The sequence below is a fragment of the Parasteatoda tepidariorum genome, chromosome X2, assembly GCF_043381705.1.
Source record: "Parasteatoda tepidariorum isolate YZ-2023 chromosome X2, CAS_Ptep_4.0, whole genome shotgun sequence".
Taxonomy (NCBI): domain Eukaryota; kingdom Metazoa; phylum Arthropoda; class Arachnida; order Araneae; family Theridiidae; genus Parasteatoda; species Parasteatoda tepidariorum.
The window spans coordinates 49,518,250-49,542,002 of record NC_092215.1 but is presented as its reverse complement, the minus strand read 5'-3'; the positions used below and the strand labels follow the sequence as shown (position 1 = coordinate 49,542,002).

Genomic DNA, 23,753 nt, shown 5'->3' with positions numbered 1-23,753 from the left:
TTATTGAACAGTTAAATTATTACTATAGAACAGTTTATTGAAATTATTTCATGAACTGATTAATTTTTATTCAAAAATAAGAATATAAAATTAAAATTTAGAAAATTATTTAAAAAACAGGTCATTTTTGAATTGTTTGCGCACGATTGTTTTTAGAAAATGATTAAGAAAATGCGTTATTTATTAAATTTTTTTAAATAAAAATCATTTTTTAATAAACTAGAGAATATCAAGAAATATTTTTGAAAGTAAATGAAAAGTTTGTAAAGTTTTTAAAATTTGAAAGCTAATTTTTTCATACTTAGATAATTATCTAAGATGTATGATATTTAAAATCATTGATAATCCTGCAGGATAATTATCCTTAAGGATTTATACATTATAATAGTATATAAATCCTCCGTAACTTAGCATTATGAGGGTAGCAGCCTTTGACAAACATGTCTAATTTTTAGAATATTTAATCATCACATTAATTAAAAAAATTAAATATTATATTTTGAAGTTATTAAATTAATTTAATTACAAAAAGAGAAAGTATATTTGCTTACAAATAAGAAAACTGTATTATAAGTCAAAATTTAAAGTTTTCTCTATTTTTAGAAAGTTCTCATGAGAAGATTTCATAACTTAAAGTGAAATGCGGTATTTCTGAATGTCACGTCACTATAAATTAACCGAGAGTTAATTATACTTGTTTCTTTCAAAACAGGTCGGATAACTTTAATCTTTTCGTGTTTATTTATTCCTTAAAACCAAAAGAAAAGTTGAATTGGAGAAAAAAGTGCTTTTTTGGCTTTTAATCGCCCAAGTAGATATTGTAAAAAAATAATAGAATAATAGAATGAACTTAACCAATTACTCGTTATGTATTTAATGCAATGTTAGTTGGTTGTGAGATTTCTTAGAAAAAGTTATTTAAAAAAAGTGTTTTGAACATGACATTTTTGATAACGATACTTATAATTGATTAATTTTATTCAGCGCATTATTACTAATTATACTATACAACATCAATAAGATAGCCCTGTCTTTAAAATAAATTTTGTTTAATAATAAAAGTGTTGCGGTGTCACATTCATCAGTTAAGACAAATGGTAGAGATTGCAAAACAGAGATGATATAATTTCTGCCATCTTTGGAATGCCATTTCTGCCATTTGTCCTACTGAGAAAAGTTTGTCTAGGTGACACTGAAACACGTTTAGGTTTAAAAAAAAATTACTATTTGTGATTTTTAAATGGTGTTTTGTAATTAATTCAGTTTTGTAACAATGGATAAATTTAACAACTTGAGTAAGTTTGTAATGAAGTTGAAAATTCTATCACAAAATAACGAAATTAAGTTTACTCAAATTTAAATAAAAGTTAGTTTAAAATTTTTATTAATTCTTTTGCATCTCTAAATGATTTATTTTGTTTGAACGATATAGAAGACATATATACTGATGAAAATGTGTCTAGGTGACACTGAAACGCGTTTAGGTTTATATAATATTACTATTATTATTTTTTTTTACTATTTGTGATTGTTAAACGCTGTTTTGTAATCAGCTTCAATTTTATCACAAAGAATTAATTTGACCATTTGAGTAAGTTTGTAACGAAATTCAAAATTCCATCACAAAATAACGAAATTAAATATACTCAAATTTTAATTAAGTTAGTTCTAAAAATTTTATTAGTTCTTTTGCATCTCTAAATGATTCATTTTGCATGATATAGAAGTATAGCATACAAATGTCAAATTATTTTTCTACGCATTAACTTTACATTACATTTGATAATCCTGACTATTTTCAAATGTATGGTATTTAATAATGTCTTGCTGTATAATAGCTCAAAATCTTTTTCTCCTTATTTATTTAAAATCATTTATTTAAAATCACTAATTATTTAAAATTTATCATTTATTTCTCCTTATTTATTTACTTATTATTTATTTTATTATTTCAAAAATACAGATCTTTTAAAACAATAAAAATGATTTCAGAGAGGTTTGAATCAGAGAGGCTTAAATTTTGTTTCAACTAAAAAACTTTTTCTACATGCAGTGTAAAAAATAAAAAATTTATCATCTTAAATATTCTCTGGATTTTCGGATTTTCACGCACTAAATGCCAATCTTAATGGCTAAAAAGGGTGACTTCAACTATGTTAAATACTAATTTTGTTACAGAAAAAAAAGCCACTAAACGCATTTTCTCTGAATAAATGTCTTTTTTTCAATGGATTTAGATTTTGACCATCAAAATATTGAGGAGTAACCGCAATGTGGTAAATATGGTCACGATAGATTCGTTAGAAGAGCTGTCGAAAGTTTGGAGTTCTTAATGTTAATTTCACTTTCTGTGTGTTAGCTATATCTATATAACCGATGTTAGCTATATCTCATTGTTTTAGAGCGAGCTGAAAAGTTTTTGCACACAAATATATCCCAAGCTAATTCCCTATAAAAAATAATTTTAAATATATATTTTTTATTTTACCTAATAATATTCCACAAGCATTGAATTGTAAAGTATACAAATATCAACACCATTCTAAACCAAGTGATTTTAAATGACGAAATAAAACATTTGAGCGTAATCGGTTGAGTATTTTCCGAACTATAAAATTTCAAAAAAAGCCATATTTTTGAAATTCTATTACTCTAAAACTATTCTTCCAATTTTTATGCACATTTTTTATTTTGTCATTTAAAAACACGTGGTTTAAAATGAAATAAAAATCTGTATACATGAAATTCAATATATTTTCAACTTTTTTATTGAATTCAATATATTTCAATAAAAAAGCTAGTTAAGTTATTTTTTCATATGGAATTATCTTTGGATAAAGTAAATTTATAATTTCTTGCAAAACTTTTCGATTATGTGGGAAATTTTTTGATTCAAAAATTTATCAAGGTATATTAAAATACTCAAAAAGTGAAAATAAGGGACTCAAACTTTTGGCCACTCTCCTGACTTAACAATCGGAACCATATTTTCGCGGTTACAGCTACCCTCTTGATTTTATAAATTTATTAATAGGTAGTACTTCAGAACCATGTTTTCCAGGTTGAAGCTACTAACATGATTCTGTAGCTTAATTAATAGTTTGTACTTCGGAACCACGTTTTCTTGGTTGCAGCTACTCCCATGATTCTGTAACTTAATTAATAGTTAGAACTTTGGAACCATGTTTTCCAGATTGCAGCTACTCCCATGATTCTGTAACTTAATTAATAGTTAGTACTTCGGAACCATGTTTTCCAGGTTGCAGCTGCTCCCGTGATTCTGTAACTTAATTAATAGTTAGTACTTCGGAACCATGTTTTCTAGGTTGCAGCTACTCCCATGATTCTGTAACTTAATTAATAGTTATTACTTCGGAAGCATGTTTTCCAGGTTGCAGCTACTCCCGTGATTCTGTAACTTAACTAATAGTTAGAACTTCGGAACCATGTTTTCCAGGTTGCAGCTACTCCCATGATTCTGTAACTTAATTAATAGTTTGTACTTCGGAACCATGTTTTCCAGGTTGCAGCTACTCCCATGATTCTGTAACTTAATTAATAGTTAGTACTTCGGAACCATGTTTTCCAGATTGTAGCTACTCCCATGATTCTGTAACTTAATTAATAGTTAGTACTTCAGAACCATGTTTTCCAGGTTGCAGCTACTCCCGTGATTCTGTAACTTAATTAATAGTTAGTACTTCGGTACCATGTTTTCCAGGTTGCAGCTACTCCCATGATTCTGTAACTTAATAGCTAGTACTTCGGAACCATGTTTTCCAGGTTGCAGCTACTCCCATGATTCTGTAACTTAATTAATAGTTAGTACTCCGGAACCATGTTTTCCAGGTTGTAGCTACTCCCATGATTCTGTAACTTAATTAATAGTTAGTACTTCGGAACCATGTTTTCCAGGTTGCAGCTACTCCCATGATTTTGTAACTTAATAGTTAGTACTTCGGAACCATGTTTTCCGGGCTGCATCTACTCCCATGATTTTGTAACTTAATTAATAGTTAGTACTTCCGAACCACATTTTCCCCCATATTTTGATAGTGAAAAATTCAAATCGGTAGAAAAACAAAGTTTGCTTATTCAGAGAAAGCACGCTTTTGTATCTGATTCTGTAACTTAATTTATAGTTAATACTAATTAATTAACATATTTGAGACTCCCCCTTTTTACCATTATGATCGGCACTTGGTCTGTGACAATCCAATCATTACACTATAAAAACTTTTAGTGTATCTTAACGCCAAAAATGGTGGCAACTACTTCACACTAAAGTGGTGTGAAACTTGGCGTAGTTAAACACCGAGAATGTTCCTCTAAGTAAAGTAGTTGCCACTATTTTCGATATTCATTAATCAGGTTCAGTTTTATTATTCGGGTATCAGTTTTATTCTTCAATATTCTTATACAGAGTTTTCTTATTTCGCTCTTACGAACTGTCTGGGCGCTATCTAGATTATCCTTGATAGAAAGCTAGACCAACTCTTGTTTGTATAAACAACGAGTTGAAAATGCTGCATTTTATCGACACAAATATCCTCGTTTTAAAGTTTTCTTTATTTTTATTATAGAAAATACACGCTTCCTATATGAATTATCAAGTAATAAACCTTCTCTTAGATAGAATCGCGTTTCTCTTTTGGAAAAACCGGTCCTTTAGTTGGCGACGTCGTTCGGGCATCTCTAACCGTTACGCCAAATTTCCTTCATCCAAAACACAATGGTAATCAACTCGGCAACCCAGAATCTAGAAAATAACCTGTCGTATGTTATCTTGGAAACTCAGGAAGTATGTAGTTGTCGGCCAAACGTAGTGTATGCATCCTACGCTTCGGCTACCTGCATGTTGCGTAGGGAGGTATATTTTTGAAGTCAATTATTCTGTGTTAAATTACTATATCCCGTATGAAGGAATATACAAGACACACAAACTTTTTAAAATTCATCCATCAAGGCAAAGTAAGTACTTTGTCATTTATTATGGGCTGTGGAACTGGGTGTATTATTTGTTTATATTCAACAAAATGTTATTAACACAACCTGTGTACGAGAATAAGAAAATAGGTAAGGAAGATAAATAACCGGTATAAGGCGAATTACTGAAAACCAAAATTTATCGCGGATACTTACTTATATATACTTAAAATTTATTATAATTTACTTTTATACTATGTTATAGTTAAAATTTTATACCATGAAGTGATAAATTTAAAAGCAAAACACGAAATTTTCTGCTATATACATTTGAACTATGTTAGAGTTTATCAGGAAATAATAAAAGTAATAGCAAAACGTAAAATTATTATTTAGAAATATCTTTTTTGAATATATATTTAGTTTTTTCGGCTTGAGAAATCAGCCGTTTCTTACCGTTTAATCGTGCAACAGGTTATAACATAACTTAAAGTAAAATTTTATAAAAATAATTTTAAATGTTTTAAAAGTAAACAACTCGTTATTTTTTTAATGGGTCATTGAATTTGTAATTAAATTTGTACTTTCGAAGTGTCAACAACTTTAATCAATCAACAGCCTAATCAAAGAACAGTTTCAAGGGTACATTTTTAAATACTTATCCAAAATTATATCTTTAATTATTCATCTTTTATTTATTTTTTTCGACATTATTTTAAAGTTCGGGGTCTAGACTTTATCTCTTCTGGAATGACTCAACTTTGAGATTATGACAATCAATGTTCAACTCCGTTGCCTTACAATTTTGAACCCAACTCAGGAGACCAAGAGAACTCCTGGATCGAGCACCGGAAGAAACTAGTCTTTGTGGAGGACTTCTTGATGGGGCAAACCCGCATTTGCGTCAGGGAAAACCACAGGAAATGAGGGGAAAACCACAAAACCTCCCATGGTTAGCTCAACAGCAAAGGGATTCTAACACATGATCCATGTACCTCGACGGATATTTTACGTTAGCAATGTGGTCGGTGAGAGCCGAATTTGATATTTGATTATACTGATGGGGTTAACCCTCATTAGCGTTACATGGAGAGGAAAACCATGAAAACCTCTCATGGTTAGCTTAACAGCAAAAGGATACTAACATATGATCCATGTACCACGGAGGATATTTTACGTTAGCATTGTAGTTGGTGTGAACCGAAAGTAGAACTCGTATCAACCAGCGACCATTGGGTTTCGAACTCGGGTTACCTTATTGGGAGGTGAACGCTCTATCACTTGAGCTAACTCGGGCAAAGTCTAATATAGAAAAAAAAAAGAATTTTTCCTAGGATGCTTCGAAATCATGGATCATGCTTACCTTAAAAAGATACCCATCCCCCGTCTGTTTGTTCCGATAGGATGAAAACATACGATAAGATGGAAGATAGGATGGATATACGATAAGATGGAGATACAAATAACGTATGTGGACGCTCCGGACAGTTCTCTTAATTCATGTTATAATTTCCTGTAACATTATGTTCACTTGCTATCAATCTCATAATTCAATGCAATCGAGATTATTCTGGGGAAAATTTATTTGCTGTATTTTTACAAATTCTTTATTTATGCAAATGTCTAAACCTTGCTCCTAAAGCTACAGATTTTTTTAAAACGACATTTTTAGTCCATTTTTTTGTCGAAATGTATAAGTTTAAAAACGTTGTATATAAGAGTTGACGTAAAATGCTGCGACAAACTTCTAGGGGAGTTAGAGTTCATAAGAATTAGAATTGTATAACAACCCATGCCCTGAAATGTCGTCGTACGTGGTTAGGTACCCTATTATGACCTGTTCAGACTTGTTCATAATAGAGAAGCGACCATAGTGGAAGTGTGACATTTCTGGGTCTGGATTCCTATGCAATTTTAATCCTGACAATGTGTTTTAACTCCGTTTGTCGCAACATTTATGCGATCGTCTGTTATATACAACGTTTTATAACTTGCAAAAAATAGACTACAAATGTTAATAAAAAAACTGTATCTTCGAGAGAGAATTCAATGGCAGATTTGAAAACGATCATACTAAAGAGCATCTATGATTAGTTTTAAGAAAATCTCATGCAACAGAAGAAAAAAATTATTCTCCAGTGTTAATCAGTCAGAATCAGTTGTTAACTAACAGTCGAAAAGAAAACGTGGTTGATCAACACAGGATGGAATGAATTAGTCAGTCACTAACACTTTGAAGGAGATAAAAAACAAAAATTTTGGCACTTAAAAATGGCTTTCTGAAAATTGAAGAGGTTAAAAAGTTGTATAGTTCCATTTATTCAAACATTTATTCTAATTAGCTCAGATTTTCTTTGAAAACTAGATAAAAAGATAGAGGCGATGGTATGGTGAGATGCATTTATTTAATAGCAACCGCTACGCGAACCGGTGAAAAAGAAACATAAATCTGGTTAATAAAACCATAATACTTAAAATAATGGAACAATTCATTAGGTAATTTTTCCGTTCATGTGGTAACGATTTACGGGTAATTCTGGTTTTCAAAATTATAGCTCTTATTACCACATTAATAAAAAATACAAAACTGAAAATTAAATTTAACTGAATAAAGGATTTTTATGCCACGCTCTACGGTATCACGATAAAATTGCCAAATTTTACTACATTTACCGATTTTTATCACATGTTATAATAACATATTTTAATGTTGATTTTACCAAAATCATTATCAAAGCTTCTCTAAAATTTACTGGGCTCTTTGGTACCCGTAGATCCAAAAACATGAAAAATTTTACCATATTCTGGTAGTTTCGATCACACTTTTTCTCACGCAGGCGTTTATCATATATTAACCACTTTTTGCGGCCAGGCACTAATGGGTTAAACGTTCTCAATTATGTGTTTTTTTTAATTACTTTTTTTAATCATCACAGCTTTGCAAAGGGTATGTACGGTCACATAATCTAGTGCAAAAGCACCACGACTAGAGCTTCTTGTTACCCTTAAACTTGACCTAAGGTACTTCTTTGAAAGAGGGCTCTAGTTCCTTTTCCTCGAGTTCATTTTCTTAAATAAAGTCAGTTTCACATTAAACATACTAGTACGAAAATACAATTATCTATACCAAAGACTAAAATTGTTAACTTCAAAATCATGTTAAATATTAGTTTTCGTGATTGCACAATTGAATTTTTTTAAGATGAAATTTCTTGATTCATTGTTATATTGAATCTAATTAAATTTATTTCTTTACTTTTAAATGAAGATTTCAGTTACTGAAATATTGATTCATAAAGTTTTCATGAAGTTTTTCTTGTGGAAAAATTACTATTTTGATAATATTAAATCATTTTTCACAATTAGTTTTAATATAATTCTAAATAATGACACTCTTATAAAATTATGTGAATGAAGGCATTTACATTTATTAAACATATCTTTATTTATATAAATGAAATGTACACTCCATTTACTTAAAATGGAACTATTAATTATCTAGATAAGGCTTATTTTCATTTACATAAATGGAGCTATTAATATGGATAAGGTTTATCTTCATTCACATAAGTGAAACATTTATATGGATAAGGCTTATTTTAATTTATATGACTGAAACTATTATTTATATGGATAAGGCTTATCTTTATTTACATAAATTAAACTAATATTTATTTTGAAAAGGATTACTTTAATTTACATTAATGGAGCTATTATATAACTGAAAAAGACTTATCTTCATTTACATGAATGAAACTAATATTTATATGGATAAGGCTTATCTTCATTTACATAAATGAAATTTACCTTCAGCTATAGAAATGAAGTATAGAGTTATAGATAGATAAGTGATAATGGATTTAGGTTCTTTTTTCCTTCATTTTCTCACAGTTTATATAATTTTTGCATGCAAATAAGTAGCACTCTTTATAAAAACTTTGTTGATTCGATTAAAATTTTGGTAGTTTGATCAGGGGAATTTCTGCAAATGCAATAATAAAAAAATTGCTTATTTCACAAATAAATTTTCGTATATGCATAAACTAATATTTGGATACTGTGTCAACTGTGGTTAACACAGAATTAATTGCATTAATGGTGTGTAACGTTAACGTTTAACTCAACCATTTACGTTCAGTTATCATTGTAAACAATCTAAGAATTGGTCGCAACACACCTAAGTTTCGATTGTAAAAATGATTTTCGATAAAAGTAGGTTTGTGATATTGTACGAACATTATCAACTATTCGTGACAATATAATCATAGTTTATGATGCTTTGAAGTAACAATTTTTTATTCATTTTCACCGTTTCTGATCTGCAAATTATCTACTAAAATAGATGCTTTTCAACAAATTATACTTAAGATTAAACTAAGCACTTATGCCAGAAAGGAATAAGTGACTTTAAAAACTTTTTTAAAATAATATATCACGACATCTTAAATAAGATCAAGCTATCTCGAAAATTTGGAAAGAATTTATGTTCTTCACTTTTTCCTCGTTTTATTTTCGTTTACATTCATTTACATTTCGTTTATTTGCATTTGAAAATTCGGTTGTATGAGTTTTTTTCCTTTATACTAAAATTTTACCTTTGTAATTACATATAGGTAACATTTAACATATATCTTTATATTTTCGGACAATTTACAGCTGGAATCAATAAGTAGTTTTTTTGTTATCCAATAAATATTGAAGGCTATCTTATCTGTTCTACTTTCTAAAATGTAAAAAAACTTTTTTAGCCTTTTTCAGAGTTTTATCCAGTTATAATACAATAATTATTAATAAAATAATCATTATTATCGATAACAATTATTAATAAAATAATCATTATTAATTAATTAATTATTATTATTAATGCTAATTAGTATTATTATTGTTATTAATAATAATTATTATTAATTTTTAATGAACCATAAATATTAATTATTGTTAAGAATAATAAATCAATATTAATAATTATTATTATACATAAGATTCAAATTTTAAAATAAGCTTTAATTCTCAAAAGTAGCGCTGTTGCAACTATAGATACAAGTTGAACCATAATATTGTGTAAATTTGCTGCAATTTTCATTACGCTACAAACTAAATAATATAATAGGGGCTAATAAATATTTCTTAAACTTTAACTACTGAATATTATGGATACATTTGAATGGAAATAAGAAGTTAATAATCATCTAGCAAACATAGCAAGTTTGCAAAAAAATTTCACTACAGTGGTTCAGAATACCGATAATACGGTTCTGATATTAATAATAATGCCTATATTAAAATATTATTATTATTCAGCATTGTATTGATCTTTTTAAGAATGTTGTTGTTGTTGTTGATTTACGTCGCACAAGAGCTGCACAACGGGCTATTGGCGACGGTCTGGGAAACATCCCTGAGGATGATCCGAGGACATGCCATCACAATTTTGATCCTCTGCAGAGGGGATGGCACCCCCGCTTCGGTAGCCCAACGACCTGCTAAGAATGTAGCAATCTACATCTTCAAAAGCATTATTTTACAACTCAAAATTTTGTTAACAAGAATTAAAAGTTGGCGATACGGACACTTTTAAAATGTAGTCGCCTGCGAGATATTTGATAAATTACTCAACCTAAAGAAATAAGAAATATCAACCTAAAGAAATAGTTAATATGTGATTAACTTTTTTATTTGAATATTTTTCTTGTTAAAGGACTAAAAACTGGACAAGTGTTTTTATACAAGTGATTAGTTTATCAAATTTCATCTACAAAATGTACAGAAGTTTGTTTAAAGTTTCTAAATATCATAGACCAAAGTTCACAGAAACCTATTTTATAATAATATTGTTTTTAATTAGAATACGTTTATTAAATAAAGATTTTCATAATTTGCACGCAAATTTTAAGACATAAAGGAAGCATAAACACATATTTATTCATCCAGCTGCTATATTTATTCACTCTACTGTTCCGTTGTACTTTTATCACCCCAGTAATTTTATTCACACATCACACCCAGATGAATTTCCTCATTTTTTTATATCTTTTTAATTAATGAGTAATTTTTTTTTTACACTAAGACTTTATATGTTTTAGTAAAATCTATTCCTTTAAGTTCTTAAAATATATGAGTTGTTCACTAATTTAATACTTAATAAATTTATTATTACTTTTTTTTTGAAATTTTTTCTTAAGATTGAAAAATTTTAAAATTCCGTAAGGATTTAAATATTTTCTGAAGCTAATTTAACAAAAAAATAAATAAAAACAGCAGTAGTTAAAATGCCTTATATTCACTACGAAACTTAAGCTTTATTTTAGTGTACTCGCAATGCGCATGACTCTTAACGTACATGACTCGTAACATGCATTACTCTAACTTACTTATAAAGAGTGTTGATCAATTACTTTAATTTTACTTTAGTGTACTCGTATAATGTATGACTCCTAACGTGATTTGCTCGTAGCGTACATGACTCTTAGCTTGCATTATTCTATCTTACTTATAAAGAGTGTTGATCAATTACCCAGATTTGCTCAGTGTGTTTTAGTTTACTTGCACAAGTATATTGACCATACCATGTTTGTTTGTTTTTTTTTTAAATTAACATACATAAATTAAAATGAAACAGTTTTTAATACTAGAGGCACAGTTTAAACCTATTGTACGTAATGTAGGTAAATATTTTTACAATTTTCTGATAGAAGAAATATCGATGAAATTCAAAGCTACTTTTGTTCGATTAGCTACTTTTGTTCTTTCTTTCTCGGTGAATAATGATATTTCATAAAGATCATATTGAATATGAATCTAGGTTAGGCGATCAAAGAAGATATAATGAAGATGTTCAATGAAAACTTGGTGAATTAATACGTTTATTGCTTTTGTGATAAAAAAGAGAACAATTAATTTAGATTTTGAAATATCCTTTTATCGATTTAAATCTAATAACATTCTACCGATTCATCATTACGAAGTTGTGAGGCATCCATAAACTGGTTAAGCTGGTTTCAAAGTAACAATTGATTTAAAATTGATTTTTATGATCGATAGTTTTCAATTATTTCAGCATAATAGAAGGTTTGTTATTTAATTAAAACAAATTTTTAATGTTTTATCCTATTTTTTGATTTAAAAAAAATCTACGTTTTTCTATCAACATAAAGTGAAACAAAAATTATTCATAAATTTTGAAACTGTTTGTTTTCAGTTACGTAAAGCAAAACGTAACTTTTTATTACAAATAGAGAATTTTATAATATTAAATTACGATTAGCTACGTCTTTAAGTTCAGTTAGGTTGCAATATATATATNTATATATATATATATTATTTAATTTAATATATAATTTATTCATTTCTTTCAAAACTTCATCAATTGGATCAATGTGTCTGGTGATTTTTGACTAGTTCTACGCCGAGGAAAAAATTGCTAGAATATGCTAAAATATTTGCTGTGTTTCTGACTTTATACGAACACCAAAAAGCTCGGTAATTTTTACCGAAGAATTTTGGTAATAATTTTGGTAAAATTAACAATAAAATATGGTTTTATAATACGTGATAAAATTTGGTAAATGTATCATGATTTGTCATGATACCTTAGAGCATGGCATAAAAACTATTTATTCGATTAAATTTACTTTTTGTACTTTTTACTAAATGTGGGGAAATAAGAACTCTAATTTTTAAAATCAGAATTTCTACTACACCGTTACCATATGAACGAAAAAATTACTAAATGAGTGGTTTAAATACAGATTATTTTGGTTTTAGAAACCGGAATTATGGTATTTTTTTAATCAGAAATTTCATTACCGTACAATACTGTAATTTAACCAGAATTTTTTTTCTGTGTATTATCTATGACTGAAAAAGAAATAAACCTTGCTTTTAACAGAGTATTGACTTCACCCATGTCTGTCTGATATTTGTTTGAAGAATAAGCATGGGAAATTTCTCCACTATATTTTTTAAAATGTAATTAATAAAAACTTAAGATATGTTTTAAAAAAAATCAATAAAAATAACAGTTTATTTATACAAATTATAAAAGAAAGTATGTATGTAAAAATTATTACATTTAAACTTTAAACTAGTTAAATAAACCAAAGCTCGCTAAACTACTGTTTTGCAATATTTTTAAATGACATGGGTTCATTAAATTAAATGTCAATGGTTCTCTAATTTAATAGTTTCATTTCAAAATACTTTGCAATATCACTTTATGATAGGGGTACATTGAATAAATTGTCAATCATTATTTAGGTTAAAAGCTTCCTTTTTAAGTGTTTTGTAGCATATTTAAATGATATGGGTACACTGAAATGTCAATCGTTCCCTATTTCAGGCGTTACATTTCAAATATTTTAAAATCTCTCTTATTGATATGGGTACACTTAGTTAAATGTCAATTATTTCCTTAGGCTAAAAGTATCCTTTTTAAGTGTTTCGTAATATTTTTAAATTACAATCATCCCTAAATTTAAGAGTTTCATTTCAAAATATTTTGTTATATCTTTTAATGATACGGGTACATCAAATGTCAATCGTTCTCTTAAGTTAGGAGTTGCCTTTTTAAACATCTTGCAAGTTCTTTAAATGATATGAGTAAAATGAGTCAAGCGTTTCCATAAGTTTCCTTTCTAAGTGTTTTGAAACATTTTTAAATTATATTGTGTTCATTAAATTAAATTACAATCATTCCCAAATTAAAGAATTTCATTTCAAAATATTTCATAATATCTGTAAATGATATGGGTACGTTGAATTAAAATATCAATCGTTTCCTAAGGTTGAAAGTTCCCTTTTTAAGTGCTTAGAAATATTTTTAAATTATATGGGAACTTTCCTTAAATAAAGACTTTTATTTTTAAACATCTTGCAACTTCTCTAAGTGATATGAATAAATTAAATGTCAAGCACTTCCTTAAGCTTCCTTCTTAAGTGTTTAGTAATATTTTTAAACGATATTGTGTACATTAAATTAAGTTACTATCATTCCCAAATTAAAGAGTTTCATTTCAAAATATTTTATAATATCTGTAAATTATATGGGTACATCGAATTAAATATCAACCGTTTCCTTAGGTTTTAAGTTTCCTTTTTAAATGTTTTCCAATATTTTTAAAATATTGGAAAATCAACTTAAAATATTGGTAATATTGGTAAATCAACTTAAATGTCAATCGTTCCTTTAAGTTTTATTTCAAAATATATTGCATTATCTCTTAATGATATGCGTACAAATTAAATGTCAATCATTCCTTTAAGTTAAGAGTTTCTTATTTAAATATTTTGCAATAACTCTAAATGATATGGGTACATTAAATAAAACGTGAGTAATTCTCGTGTTGATAAAATACTGATAAAGTCACTTGCAAGAATCAGGCCGCGACAACTCAACGAACATTTAAATACAAACTGTTAGTTCCGTAGCTGACTTGATCTTGGAAATCACGAAATATCTTCCTCGCACGCCATCTTGAAAGGAAACTTTTGTTGAAGTAGCGGAAAAAGAATATATAATTACTTTGCGCAAATCAAACAGCTTTGGCCCTTGTGCAACCATGGGCGTGTCGAGTCTATGGGAATCACGTAGGAAATTACCTGCTGATTTGAACCTTGTGTCAAATGTATCAGTCGCAACAAATTTTCAAATTATTTATTTGCTTCCTGTTGAAATTGTTGATTAAAAATAATAAAAATAGAAGAAAATCACAATTTCTAAGTTTAAATATCTATTATAAAATGGTCTCTGATCATTTTGGGTAATCATAATTATTGAAAGTATTGAGACAATTGCGCGGAAGTATTATTTCCAAAGGTATATTGATTATAGAAGTATAGATACTTCAAAAAATAAATCAACAATTTTAAGTATCTATAACCATGAGTCATATGTTTTTGTTTGCCAATCACGACAAATGGCCAAATGTTTATTTGCTTCCTGTTAAGATTGTTTTGATTTAAAATAATGAAAAAAAATCACAATTTCTAGGTTTAAATGTCTGTAAAAAATGGCCTCTGATAATTTGGGTAATCATAACTTTTGAAAATATTGATACTACCGAAGTATCATTATTTCCAATGGTATATCGATTATTGAAGAATCGATAGTTAAAAAAAAGATTATCTATATTTAACCTTGAGTTAAATGTATCTCTTTCGGATTGAGTAGGTCACAGTTATTGGGCAAATGTTTATTTGTTTCCTGTTTAGATTGTTGATGATGTTTACTAAAGAAGGAATGAGGAAAAAAAATCTAGATTGCAATGTCTATTAAAAAATGGCTTCCGATAAATATGATCAGTGATAATTATTAAAAGCATCAATACTATCGATTTATAGATATTTCCTAAGTTCTATCAATTTACGAAGTATCGCTGTACGTAGAATCAAATAACGAAGTATCGGTATTTCTAAAGACATCGATTTTATCAAAGTATCGATATTTCAAAAAGTATATCAATTGTTACAGTATAATTGTTTTACCACGTATCTGTCTCGGATTGAGTAGTAACGATAATTTGTTTCAATATTATCGAATAGTAACGATACTTTGTTATGATGATATCGATACTTTTCTTTTGATACTTTTTTGAGGCTGGGTATAGATACTGTCACATAATAGAAAATATCTGTTGCTTGTATTTTCTGAAGCGGAAGTGTGTTTGAAGGTTGTTGAAATTAAATGAAAGAATCAATTGAATTGGATTGAATTGTTTTTATTAAGGCTTACAATATATTATTCAACACATTTATAAAATACCTACATGCTTTTAAAATTTTAAGAAAATCGATATAAAATGAGAAGTGACGAACAAGTCGCTAATTGATGTCTTTCAGTGAAGAATTTAATGACATTGGTCAAGCCGTATTCAGTTTCCCATAATTCATTATTTTGTAAATATAGTTTAAAACTTTTGAAATAATGTAAAAATAACTGTACAGTAGAACTTAAAAGAATAATAGTTAATAGAACTACTTATTAACTGCATGATGCAGTATGACTGCTTAGAATTAATAATTTTGTATTAGTAAAAACGTTTTGTTAGATGGAGAAGCTGGTTGCTTTGATTTGACTAAAGAAATCTGAGAGCTTTCGTATTTTGTGGTGTCTTTTCATTATTATTACTGTTAAGTTTGAAAAGTCTAAGTTTTAGTTGAATCAAGAAGCATTTCTACCACTTTTAAAAGGAAGTATATTATGTTATCTATTTAAAAAAATACAATGTCGCAATACAAATTCATTTGAAACAAAAGAAAAAAAAGGATCTAAAGCACGCTAAGACAAATCAGTTAACGATTCTGAATTATATGCCGATTTGTACAGATGATTTAGTGTTAAAAAAGGATCGCAAGAGTATAAATACCTGGCGCAATAGTGCAAATGAATTTTGAAATAAAATATTTTTATACCTATTTGAGAAAAAGACACTTCTTAATACGTTTACTGCTGATCTCACGTCGCAGCGTGTGATATTCTTCCTATTTTATATTTTTATTTTAATCTATATTTTGTTAAAATAATAGCATGGTTTCGTACGATACTTTTTGTAGAACATTAAGTTATTTTCTAATAATATATCGCATGGTTAACTTACTACTTATTATTGCCATTTGTTAAGGATGTTATCGAATATCCTGCTATTTATCTTTTAATAGGAATAACATTCCGTATTGGCATGTTAATATTTATATTAAATTTTATTGTTTAAAATAACTCAATCTTCAAAATTTATTTATAAAAAAAATGATGCAGCATCTAGAATTCGAATATTTCAACTACCTCAAATAATTTGGTGAATTGAATTCGATTTTAATTTTATTTGCTATTACTTTAGAAAAATCACGAAATAATCAACTCTGATTCTCCTCAAGTTAAGCTAGATCTTAACCAGAGCTTCAATAAAATATTTTTATTTCTTCAATTTAAAAAAAAAATGAATGGGTTGAAGTTTTGTCAATTCTTAAATCACTTATACAGAGCATCGCGTGATGCAAATTGCTTCCAGCGAATCAGCTTTTGTCGAATTTTTCCGCTAGGTATAGAATTATCTATTATCAGTAATAAATAAGTAAATACTTTATTTAATTATATATAATGATCGAAGATTCAATTCGAAGACTTCTTTTCACGAATGCTATTACCTTTAAATGTTTTAACTCGAAGTTTAAAAATAGTTACTAGTTTACGAATCTATTGTTTAAAGATGATTGATAAAAAGAAAAAAAAAATATGCCGGCAAAATAAATTCTTTTGTAGTGTCAGCATTTTGTTTTTATTTTAGTGTTCTTTTTGTAAGAGTAAACAGCAAATTAAGGTTTATAATAAATTTAATCTTATTTAATTTTTATTAAAATAATTAAATAAGTCACACTATTGAATACGCCATACTGCAAACAGCACAATTGTTTTTGCCCCATCAATGACAATCAGTGCAAATGGCAAACAGAGAGAATATTTTTGCCACATTAGTATAAGACAGAGCAAATATTTTTACCCCCACGATGACAATCAATTCAAATGCTTTAGCCAAATATTTGTCAAAAAGATAAAATGTGTTTCCACTCCAATATTAAGTAGCGCCCATCGATGACAATCAGTGCAAATGTTTTGGTTATATCGATGAAAAACTGCCCAAATATTTCAAGCATAAAGTATTGGATAATAAGGTTTTTTGAAGGGAACCAAGAACTTTAGAGTGCTCAAATATATTTTTTGTTAAATAATGTGTTTATTTATTTATATACTATTATTATTGTCATCACGAATTGCCATGAATTGCCACGAATTGTCACGAATTTCCAGTTGGTATAAATGCAACTGGATCAAATATTAGCACAAACATTACATTTATGCGGAGTGCCATCAATATAAATACAGGACGTTCGACAATCACAGGGTTTATTATAGATTTTTAGCATCCTTGTCAAAAATGAATTAAAGTATGCATATTATGAATCGCAAATGAATCCTTAAGCAAGGAAGAAACAAAAACGAGGAATATGACGAATAACAAGAAATGAAGGCAAAATCATTCATTAAAACTAGTTTGATTGCCAGGTGAAATTTGGCGGTCTTTCTAAAATAACCAGCCTTGTTCCGACGGCAATCAAAAAGATTTTGATATTTTAGTCTTCTTCAGTAGTGGTTCCTTAGATTTAGATAACGTCTTTCGTCTCCTAGCTGAAATATTGATTTAAGACCCCTAATATGCATACTTTTTCTTCATTTTGAGAAGGATTTTAAAAGCATATATTAAAGATTGTCATTACTGAACACCCTGTATATTGATGGCCTCCGCGCATATATTTTTAAATTTTGCGTATCATTTAAAGATTGCATCGTTGTGTAAATAACTTGTACTACACTAGTCGCAATTAAAATTGCTTAACTGGAAAGAAATACAAATTTCTTCCTAGGGAATATTTATTTAATGAATAGATTATAGTGGAAAGAGCGATAAATTAAATTTTCAGATAATTAGGATACTTAAAGCTACTATAATTAGCTACCAGAGTTACCACCTTTAACAACAGTTATAGCATTTATAAGCTAAGGAAAATGCTGTACTATAGAAACTTTAAACACTTAAAAAAAACTTGACACCTAATTTAATAATCGAAAATAGCAAAATAAATAGAGGATTTTCAAAATAATTTTAACTTTTTAAATTTCGTTTTTGATTAAATAAAACACTTTCTGAGGGACAAAAATAGTCAACAATATTGACTTTTAAATAGTGTTTTACAGTTATTTTTTTACTTTTATAGTGGATAATAAAATAAATTAGCAAATTTTTGAAACCATTTTCTGATTTTCAATTTTAAAATTTGTTATTATTTTCTTTTTAATATGATAAAATTTTTTCAACATTTCTGATTTTTAAGATGTGCAATACTGGGCAGATATTTTTTCAAGTGGATAGTTAAATAAATAACGGATTTTCGAATTAATTTTTAAATTTTTGTTTTTCAACTTTGTTTTTTGCTTTCTTACTTAAAAAATGTTCATCTTCACAGACTAATAAATTTTGTAAAACATGACAGCTATTTTTTTTAATAGCGGACAGTAAAATAAATTGCGGACTTCCGAAATAATTTTCTCCTTTTCAATTTGTAGTTTTTTTATAAAGATACTTTCTGAGTTTGAAAATATTCTACATTAGTAATAATTAAGCCTTGCAAGATTTATGAGTGAATTTCCGTTCGTAAGGAAAATAAGAATGGAAACAGCCTATACTTTGCATCATAAGTCAACAGAGTTAAACAACAATCATAGTTTCAACATCTTTAACCAAACTCACCTCTTAACCTTTGAATCTGAAGAAAATCATAAAATAATTTTTTCGTGACATAGTTTTCTACATTTTATTCATAAATTTTGGGAAAGAAAAGACAAAATAGTTTTAGTAGGGGATTTATTACCTACGATTCTAGTTTGAATATGCTGCTCAATTGCAGGAAAAACCAGTGTCTTATAACAGCATCGAGGCCATGGTAGAATGGAAAAAGTTAAACTTTCCGTTGACCTACGTAGATGAAATAAATCTGATTGATTTTTATATTTTCCTCTTCATTGTTACCAAAACAAGAAAAATTATCGAAGCGGCATCACCTTTAGCATCTGTTTTAATACAGGTTTCGATTTTGTTTACGCTGTCGTTCTTTCGAAGGGATTCAATTACAGGAAATATTGTCCGAGAAGAAAAAAATAAATAAGTTTTAATAAGATCATTATTCAAGGATATGATTATATGGTGGAGGACGTAAATAACAAATGTTGTTGCGAGCTGTATTATCACAAAAATCATTGATAAAATTACACCAATCATTTTCCATTATTTCAGACCATGAGAAATAAAATTTTCTAATGAGAAATTTATCAAATATTTTTATTAATTATTTAAAAAGAACATTTAAAATTTTTTTTAAAAACATTTTTTGGAAGAGAAAATAATGGAAAATCGCACCACCTTTAGTATTTATTCTTAGAATGGTAAGGATTTTGTTTACGCAGCGGTAAATGACTTTCTTTCTTTTGAAAGATTAAATTGGAGGAAATATCATCTGTGAAGGAAGTAGTAAATAAGTTATAATAAGGTCATTATTCAAAAATATAACTACATGAAGGGTGATATAAAATAACGGATGTTGTTTGGAACCTTATTATCAGAAAAATAATGAATAAAACTGCACCAAATGTATAAAGAGTTTATACATTAACTTGTTTTCTAAATTATTAAAAAAAAAAGTAAATCTTTTTAATGTAAATCTAAAACATTTACATATATTTATGTGAAAACGTAAAATTGATTTATTATGTGTTATGTAAAAATTGTAGAAATAATTATGTAAATATATGAACTTACATTAACATATAAAAATGTGTTTTCAAAACTTTGCTTTCTGAAATGTTTCTGTTAAAATATTTAAACAACACTGTCTTACATAGAGTAGTGCAATTCAAATTGTTTTGATCAGCATGCGTAAATTTATTTTTAAAACAATTATCATAATTATCAATCTAAAAATTATTATACGTTCTTAAACCGAAACATTGTTTTCCAAAGCAGAGCGCTTTTTATCTTTAAACTCGTGAGAAAAAAAATTATTGTAAATGAAAGCACTAAATGGGTTATGATTTTGCATAGTTTCTAATCTAAAAAAACAAAAAAACAACAACCCATTAATTTTTTTTTATTTTGTTTCTATAGAGTTAGCGAAACAGTTTTTTTTCTTCATTTATCTTAATCGCATTAATTTAATTCAGAATCATAAAAAAGAACTTAATTGCAGTTGAGAAAATCGCATTGAGAATACACAGTGAACGCGACCAATCTTGAAATGAATGTCACATTTAATGCTTGATTGCGCTATTGAATGTGGCATTCATTTAAAGATAGATGGGTCATTTATTTTGTTGCTTTGTGACGAGACTGAGACAAAAAAAGATGCCATTGTACTCTAAATCATTATATACCTTTTTTTTTCTTCTTTTTTTTTTGTAATAGAGTATAATTTGTGTTAACCTCGAATACATTACTATCCTAAAACTGAATTATAATAATTATTGAGAAAAACTGAAAAAAAATTGTAACTGTTTCAAACAATGAAAGGTGATTACTTGATTAAAAGCCTCATTCGCTTCAAAAAAATATAAACTGGAAATAACAGTCATGTTTCAAGCGCCCAGAAACAGGCGCCCATTTTCAAGATTTCTAGTTTTGTTCCTCACCTTTATTTTTTCAATTTTTTGTTTGAAATTTAACTTTTTATATTTTAAATTACTTTCGTTTTTTCTCATTTACGTCTGGCAAGTCCTGAAAATGGGAACACCTGTTTATGAGCGCTTGAAGCAAGTCGATTGTTATTTTTAGTTTGCGTATTTGATATTAGAAAAAAGGTGATATTAAGAAAATCGACTAACATTTTATCAATGTTTGGTGCTATCCTATTTCACCCAAAAAATCTTTAACTTACTTATCTGAACCGAATATAAATTTCATCTTCAGGAAAGACCCTGAATTAATATATGCTTACATTCATTTTTAATTTATTTTATTTTAGAAGAACCAGGCAGGGGAATGCGAGTAACTAAAAAATTATTAACCCACACAAAGTGACAAACGTATAGTACAATAATAAAAAGAGAAATCAAAAATCATGCTAAAAACAGCTAAAAAATACAATTTCAAAGGAAAGTTGCGCATTGCAACTGAAATTCCACAAGAAAATTGAAACCAATTACATATTGTAAACAAAGAAGAAAGCAATTAAAATTAAGAAAGAAAAAAAATGAAAAATAAAATAATGACAACCGAAGCTGACGTCGTCAAGAGGTACCCGGAAGTCATAAAAATACAGAACCTTTTCTATTGAGTAGTACAAAGTTTTTAGCTACTTTCGAAAATGTACAGAAAAAGTACCCCAGAAAATAATGAATCCAGCTTCATTTATTTCTTATAGCATGAAAGTGATTAAATTTATGATTATTATTATACGTTACTTTAATTATTACTATCTGGTCATAATTTAAGTACCAAGTAATTAGTACTATTATTATTTGGTACTTAAATTATTATTATTTGGTAGTTAAATCATTATTATTTGGAACTTATCCTGTTACATAGAAATGAAATACAGGAAAAGTACTGATCCTTATTCACCGATAACTGGGTAATATCTTATCAAAAGGGTGGAAATAAATGAAACGTCAATAAACTAAATTATTCAAAAAAATTACTTGTTAAAATTAATATGACAGTTATTCAAACCAGATACAGAAAGTTCTTGGCTGATAGGTTCTTTATCATCAAATCATTCAAAAGGATTTTTCTTAAATATTATATTGTTAATTATTTCACATCATTTAATTTCAATTTGCTAAATTTCACTATTGATTGAAAGGAAAAAACGATCAATCGTAAAATAACCTTCTGTCTAATGTTTAATACTTTAAGAGTTGAATTGCTATCTAAATGCTTTGGAAGGTAGACATTATAAAATAACTATGAATTAAACTATGAAATTCTACAAAAAACTTTTTATTTTAAAGAATATACATTTTCCTCTTCTTGAATTCCATAATGTTAATTACCCTTATCGAAATAGTTAAAATCGTATAGTTGTTTAACTAATCTGTTTAAAAAATTGTTTAACAATGATTGAAGTTGATCGAAAAGCTCTTATTTTACTAATTTCTTTTAAAAATTGTTCCCTTTAAAACAGCTTAATATTTTTTTTTAATAAGAAGTCATTTTTTAAAACAAAATAATATAAAATTTATTTGCGCATTCAATAAAATTTCTAACATTAAGTTTCAAGTTATGTTAATACTGAAAACATACTTTTAATGTGCTAAGTTTAGCTTAAGTTAATTAATTAGAATTGCTATAATGCTATTTCATTAATGAAGAAAATAAGAGGAAATTATGGTTTTGTCCTAAAATTTTTCAAGTGTAATATTTCGGGATAAATGAATATATTTTTTTAATTTGTAAGACTTTGTTTAATGTTAAATCAAATCTGCAGCGAGGCAGAAAGCAAAAATTATAGTGAAAACTACCAGAATATGGTAAAATTTACCGTATTTCTGGCTCTATGGGAGCATAAAAAATAGGATATTTTTACAGAATCGCTTTGGTAATGATTTTGATAAAATTAACAAAAAAGAAATATGGTTTCATAATATTTGATAGAACTTGGTAAATGTCACAAAATAAGGTAATTTTATCATGATACCGTAGAGCATGGCATCTAAACAATTTATTCGGTTAAATTTACTTTTCAGTTTTGTATTTGTTACTAAATGTGTGGTAATAAGAACTATAATTTTAAATACCAGAATTTCCGCTAAACCGTTGCCATATGGACGGAAAAGCTACACAAATGAATGGTTTAAATACCGTATACTTCTGTATTTATTTCCAGAATTATGTTTTTACCAGAAACAGCGTTGCTTTAAAATACGGTAATTTTGCTAGAATTATGTTTTTACCAAAAATGTCAATACTATAAAGTACGGTGATTTTACGACAATTTTTTCTCAGAGTAGAAATAGCTTTTTTATATTTTAAAAATAGCTATAAAATTATATATTTAAAAATATTAATACATATACAAATACATGTTTTACATGTATTTGTATATGTTTACAAATACATGTTTTACAACAATATGTATACAAATACATGTTTACAATATATGTTTTAGCTAAAATTGCTAAAAATTAAGTCAATGGTTGTTGCAAGTTTTAAGTTTAATGTTTTAAATTTTTTTTTTGTTAATGTATTTCTTTTCTTTTGTGACAAACATTCTTTTGTGAAATGAAT

At 27.6% G+C, this 23,753-nt stretch overlaps 1 protein-coding gene across 3 annotated transcripts in view; it reads left to right on the top strand.

Moving 5' to 3' along the window:
* Positions 1-23,753, top strand: part of LOC107437401 (tyrosine-protein kinase Btk29A) — a 91,210-nt gene that overhangs the window by 14,123 nt on the left and 53,334 nt on the right. Inside the window, exon 1 of one of the 3 annotated variants that reach the window (XM_016049393.2) lies at positions 4,666-4,971. The exons of the other annotated variants lie outside the window; for them this stretch is intronic. Coding sequence (XP_015904879.1) covers positions 4,918-4,971 — 54 coding nt within the window. The 5' untranslated portion in view covers positions 4,666-4,917. Of the gene's footprint in view, positions 1-4,665; positions 4,972-23,753 lie in introns of those variants that run through there. 3 annotated transcript variants of the gene reach the window in all.